Source organism: Salmo salar, chromosome 12 (genome assembly GCF_965601325.2).
Source record: "Salmo salar chromosome 12, fSalSal1, whole genome shotgun sequence".
Classification (NCBI taxonomy): Eukaryota; Metazoa; Chordata; class Actinopteri; order Salmoniformes; family Salmonidae; genus Salmo; species Salmo salar.
This window is the reverse complement of record NC_138302.1, coordinates 47,188,204-47,194,693: the sequence shown is the minus strand read 5'-3', so window position 1 is coordinate 47,194,693 and position 6,490 is coordinate 47,188,204. Positions and strand designations below refer to the sequence as shown.

General features: G+C 42.3%; 1 protein-coding gene across 4 annotated transcripts in view; it reads left to right on the top strand.

Annotated features, from left to right (window-relative positions):
• Positions 1-575: 575 nt before the first annotated feature.
• LOC106565284 (replication termination factor 2) overlaps positions 576-6,490 on the top strand; it is a 53,530-nt gene continuing 47,615 nt past the window's right edge. Inside the window, exons 1-5 of one of the 4 annotated variants that reach the window (XM_045691402.1) lie at positions 576-1,003; positions 2,027-2,121; positions 2,412-2,505; positions 2,594-2,733; positions 4,850-4,928. In XM_045691402.1, coding sequence (XP_045547358.1) covers positions 935-1,003; positions 2,027-2,121; positions 2,412-2,505; positions 2,594-2,733; positions 4,850-4,928 — 477 coding nt within the window. In that variant the 5' untranslated portion in view covers positions 576-934. The remainder of the gene's footprint in view (positions 1,004-2,026; positions 2,122-2,411; positions 2,506-2,593; positions 2,734-4,849; positions 4,929-6,490) is intronic. The other 3 variants (XM_045691400.2, XM_045691401.2, XM_045691399.2) reach the window with 3 other exon arrangements.

Sequence of the window (6,490 nt, the reverse complement as noted above, 5' to 3'; positions counted from 1 at the left end):
GCCCAGACCTCTATCCAATTGAGAATCTGTGGTATGACTTAAAGATTGCTGTACACCAGCGGAACCCATCCAACTTGAAGGAGCTGGAGCAGTTTTGCCTTGAAGAATTGGCAAAAATCCCAGTGGCTAGATGTGCCAAGCTTATAGAGACATACCCCAAGAGACTTGCAGCTGTAATTGCTGGAAAAGGTGGCTCTACAAAGTATTGACTTTGGGGGAGTGAATAGTTATGCACGCTCAAGTTCTGTTTTTTTGTCTTATTTCTTGTTTGTTTCACAATAAAAAATATTGATCATCTTCAAAGTGGTAGGCATGTTGTGTAAATCAAATTATACAAACCCCCCAAAATCCATTTTAATTCCAGGTTGTAAGGCAACAAAATAGGAAAAATGCCAAAGGGGGTGAATACTTTCGCAAGCCACTGTATTTGGAAGGTTGTGAGAACCATGAGCCTCCTAGGTTTTGTATTGAAGTCAATGTACCTAGAAGAGTACGGAAGCTAGCTGTCATCCGGCTACACCATGGCGCTACCGTACAGTTGCAGCAGTAGAAATAAATATTTGGGTGTGAGAGATTTTAGTGCAGAAGGTCTACAGGAAGTTTTGAGAGATGGGGTTCCGTCCTCCCATGCCGACGGCCTGGTGTTGGATCATTTAGGGACAAAGTCGTGGGATGGGGTGGTAGGTTTTGGGGATAGTGTATACGATAGAAGGTTGTGCAATATAAAAAAATAAAAATGACCTTCCCATTTTCCTTGTGACCAAAGTGTGGAATCCGCACTTCGACCTGCGAAAGGCAGCACTATGCAACACAGCGTCTAGTCTGCCGGAAATACAAACGAAGAAGAATATATTAGGTGTTTGTTTACAACCAGCCTGTTCGGTTTTTCTCCTTCAAACCATTCCAAGAAATTACTTTTGTGCTATTTGTTAAAATGGGATGTGATGGTGGAACTATTCCTAAAAGGCATGAGTTGGTAAAAGGCCCCAAGAAAGTTGAGAAGGTATGTAGTGGTATTACGTTAGCTAGCTTTAACCTAACGTAGCAGGCGTAAAATAAACGAGCTAGCCTGCACTTTAGCTAACCTTTCAAACACGTTAGCAATTTTTTTATTTGCTAACAGATGTTTACATGTTTAGTTAACTAACTGGCTTCGCTAGTTAACGTTCGGGATGTTTTTTGTTGTTGTTTTAATCAGGGAAGATGTGTCCGCCCAAACTGAACTAATGTTAGATAAATGAAATGTATACGTTTAGGTAGCTAGCTTTCTTTTATTAACTAGCTAACGTTAGCTTGTTAATACGCCATGTTCACACTCAGCTAACGTTAGTTCTAACTGCTTTAGCGCCGTTAACACACATCACTTGCGGTACGTTTTTGGAAACATAAGGAACGTAGCTACCTTTCATATCAGAGAAATAGTTTTCAAAAAACAAAATGTTAAATTACTACACCTTTTATATAGGGTTAGGGTTCCCACACGGCCATATTTCCATGTTACAGCGCTTTTTTACGCAACACATGGCATGGACTAGCTTGCTGACTGTGTTAATTAGCATCTGTGACCTGTTGTCACTGAAAAATACTGTCAGCTGCAATTGTGTTAAAACCAGGGGTTGGAACCGGTTCAGGGAACAGAACCAGAAAATAACTACATTTGTTGAGGATCAGAAACGGGAGTGAAAGTGGTATGTGCTGTTCCGGTGTTGTGTTAAACATCTCTCCCCCCTTCGCGTTCTTCATTGCTGCGACTTGCTTGCTAGTTGAGATTTCTGCTCTTCACTCCGTTGTCAGTTTAACATACATTTCACTAATCTTAGTAGCAGAAAGCATTTTTGTCAGCAGTTTCGGTGTATTTGGCGGTTCTAGCTTGTATGGCGCCCTGGGCGACCCCTCCCCATGCACCATGGCTGTTCCCTCTCTATCACTATTCTTGCAAGCAAAGTATTTCAGATGTAACCAAATGCAACTGAACAATGCAGTGGGCAGGAGCTAAATTGAATGTATAAATCTTTCTCCACTACAGGTTGACAAAAATGCAGCGCTTGCTGCCCGGTGGAAGTACTGTGCTCTCAGTACAGAGAAACTCCGGCGCCCTATTGTTGCTTGTGATCTGGGAAGGTGAGGACTTTTTAAAATGTTTGTTGTGAACTACCGGTAGTCATATAGTATGACACCATTTTGTATCTAGCAATCTACAATATTTTGTGTTGGCATTATCAGTCTCCTAGGTGTCCCTATTAGATACATGGATATAATATTAAAATGCAATCAGGAAGTAAGTGCTGCTTGTTGATTGGTTGCAGTTAAGAATGAAATGGTGCTGAATATTAGTAGCTTAGATCTAGGCTACTTCTAGATACTTCTATCACACATGGATTTCATAATCAAAATGCTATTCTTCCTTACAGACTTTATAACAAAGATGCTGTGATTGAGTACCTTCTGGATAAATCTGCAGATAGACCCAACAGCGAGGTTGCATCACACCTTCGTGGCATTAAGGTATGGTAATTTTCCATGATTTCAGCTGAGGCCACATATCATTGCGTTATCTAAAGTGAATCAAAGGTGTGTGTGTGTCATTCCATAGGATATAAAGGAGCTGAACCTGACTGACAACCCAGCCTGGGAGGGTGAGAGGAGGAACACCAAAGGGGACCGCTATGAGGACATGCACTGTGCCATGTTCATCTGTCCTGTGGTGGGCCTGGAGATGAATGGCAAACATAGGTACGTTGCTATGGTGTGCACTAATGAATATGACTATATACAAGCATCTCGTCAATGTCTCTGCATCTTATCAATGTCTTTCAATGACAAGCGTGGAGTGGGGCATTTTCACCCGGAGGTGTCATCTCATTTTGCTGAGTTCTGGCACTGAATCATGTGCATTAACCTACAGCCTGAGTGCCAGCCTGTCTGTGCTATAATTTTAACTCTGTCGCAAACCGATCTGGGACCAGGTTATGTGCAGTAGGCCTCAGTGCGCATTGCCCCATTTTTTTTATTTATTTTTAGGTCCAATGCAGCCTTTTTTTTAATAATCTCTATTTAAATCATTTCTGGGTAATAATTTTAAGAACCTTACTGTAATTGTTTTCAATTAAAATTGTCAAAAATAAACAAAAAGCTTCTTAGAAAATAGCAATTTCTCAAGCAACAATTTTACTAGGACTGTCTGGGAGTAGTCTGAGTGGGGAGGGGGAAAAATGAAAACGAGTTGTTATTGGCAGAGAGGTTTGGAACTCTCTTATTGGTCTGTTAACTAGTTTCGAGTACTTTGCACAAGTACAGTGAAATGCTTTTATTGCAAGCTCTTTTCCAACAATGCAGTAATCAATATCCGTAGTACTATAAAGTAAAGTAGAACAAAAACACATGAGTAAGTAAGTAAGCTATATACAGGGTCAGTGCCAATACCATATTTACAGAGTGCAGGGATACTGGAGTAGTAGGGGTAGTTACATTTTATGTCATTTAATGCATGTGGACACCTGCTCGTCGAAAATTTAATTTTTTATCATGGGCATTAAAATGGAGTTGGTCCCGCCTTTGCTGCTATAACAGCCTCCACTCTTCTGAGAATTGCTGTGGGGACTTACTTCCATTCAGCCACAAGACCATTAGTCAGGTCAGGCACTGATGTTGGGCGATTAGGCCTGGCTCGCAGTCGGCGTCCCAATTCATCCCAAAGGTGTTCGATGGGGTTGAGGTCAGGGCTCTGTGCAGGCCAGTCAAGTTTTTCCACACCGATCTTGAAAAAACATTTCTGTATGGACCTCGCTATGTGCATGGGGGCATTGTCATGTTGAAACAGGAAAGGGCCTCCCCCAAGCTGTTGCCACAAAGTAGGAAGCACAGAATCGTTGAGAATGTCATTCTATGCTGAAGCATTAAGATTTCCCTTCACTGGAACTAAGGGGCCTAACCCAAACCATGAAAAACAGCCCCAGGCCATTATTCCTCTTCCACCAAACTTTACCGTTGGCACTATGCATTGGGGCAGGTAGCGTTCTCCTGGCATCCACCTAAACCAGATTAGTTGGTCGGACTGCCAGATGGTGAAGCAGTTGGTAGAGCATGGTGTTTGCAACGCCAGGGTTGTGGGTTCGATTCCCATGGGGGACCAGTATGGAGAAAAAATGTATGAAATGTATGGACTCACTACTGTAAGTCGCTCTGGATAAGAGTGTCTCATAAATGACTCAAATGTAAAAAAAAAAAAAAAAAAAAATGTAAAAAATTATTCATCACTCCAGAGAACGCATTTCCACCGCTCCAATGGCGGCAAGCTTTACACCACTCCAGCCGAAGCTTGGCATTGCGCGTAGTGAGCTTAGGCTTCTACTGTCAATGTTTGTCTATGGAGATTGCATGGCTGTGTGCTCAATTTTATACAGCTGTCAGCAACGGGTGAGGATGAAATGGCCAAATCCACTAATTTGAAGGGGTGGGGATTTTCTGCCACCAGATCCCATTTGACTACAATACCACTATGGCTGCATTTACATAGGCAATTCTGATCTTTTTTTCACTAATTGGTCTTTTGACCAATCAGATCAGCTCTTTTGCCAAAAATTGGGCAAAATATCGGAATTGGGCTGCCTGTGTTAACGCAGCCTATGAACCACAGTGGCAGCTTGGCTTGATAATGATCCCCTGTCCAATCCCAATTTGCTAAAATATCACCATTGCTAAATACAAAAGTTGTGATAAAAGATGGTGATAATTCCTATGGCAGGGTTTTTTTTTTCATGTACTGATGGTAGCACTATATTTTCCCTTACAATAGACGTGTTGCGTCACAACCTTAGCCCTAAACGTTATGCGATCTTGTTTCTCTCAGGTTCTGTTTCCTGCAGACCTGTGGCTGTGTGTTTTCAGACCGGGCCCTGAAAGAAGTCAAGACTGAGATATGCCACAAGGTAGGACACAAGGTAGAACAGTGCATTCGGAAAGTATTCAGACTCCTTGACTTTTTCCACATTTTGTTACGTTACAGCCTTATTCTAAAATTGATTCAATAGTTTTTTCCCTTCATCAATTTACACCATAATGACAAAGCAAAAACAGGTTTTTAAAAATGTTTTGCAAATAAAAAAAAACGGATCACATTTACATAAGTATTCACACCCTTTGACAGCAATTACAGCCTCGTCTTCTTGGGTATGACGCTACAAGCTTGGCACACCTATATTTGGGGAGTTTTTCCCATTCTTGGCAGATCCTCTCAAGCTCTGTCAGGTTTAATGGGGAGCGTCACTGCACAGTTATTTCCAGGTCTCTCCAGAGATATTTGATCAGGTTCAAGTCCGGGCTCTGGCTGGGCCACTCATTGACATTCAGAGACTTGTCCCGAAGCCCCTCCTGTCTTGGCTTTGCTGTGTGCTTAGCGTCATTGTCCTGTTGGAAGGTGAACCTTCGCCCCAGTTTGCGGTCCTGAGCACTCTGCAGCAGGTTTTCATCAAGGATCTCTCTGTACTTTGCTCCGTTCATCTTTCCGTCGATCATGACAGCCTCTGAAGAACATTCCCACAACATGATGCTGCTACCACCATGCTTCTCTGTAGGGATGATGCCAGGTTTCCTCCAGAAGTGACTCTTCGCATTCAGGCCAAAGAGTTCCATCTTGGTTTTGTCAGACCAGAGAATCTTGTTTCTCATGGTCTGAGAGTCCTTTAGTGCCTTTTGGCAAACTTCAAGCAGGTTGTCGTGTGCCTTTTACTGAGGAGTGGCTTCCGTCTGGCCACTTTACCATAAAGGCCTGATTGGTGGAGTGCTGCAGAGATGGTTGTCCTTCTGGAAGGTTCCCCCATCTCCACAGAGGACCTCTGTCAGAGTGACCATCGAGTTCTTGGTCACCTCCCTGACCGAGGCCCTTCTCCCCCGATTGCTCGGTTTGGCCGGGCGCTCTACAGACAATTCCTACGACCTATTGGGTTGGTTTTTGCTCTGACATGCACTGTCAACTGTGGGACCTTATATTGACAGGTGTGTGCCTTTTCCAAATCATGTCCAATCAATTGAATTTACCACAGGTGGACTCCTATCAAGTTGTAGAAACTTCTCAAGGATGGTCAATGGAATAAGGAATCACCTGAGCTCAATTTCAAGTCTCATAGCAAAGGATCTGAATACTTTTGTAAATACGTTTTTTTCTTATATACATTTGAAAAATTTCTAAAAACCTGTTTTTGATTTGTCATTATGGGGTATTGTGTGTAGATGGAGGAAAAAAATGTATTTAGTCCATTTTAGAATAAGGCTGTAACGTAACAAAAGGTGGAAAAAGGGAGGAGGCCTGAATACTTTCCGAATGCACTGTAAAACATACACCACATCTACTCAACAAGCTGTGCACTACATTTGTCAAATTAGTAACAAAACAAGGTACCACCATGGTTAACTTTTTTGGTTGTTAAGGAAAACCTATAAAAGGGTGGCTCTCACAAAGTAGGTAGACTCCAATATCTTCATTTTTTTCCCA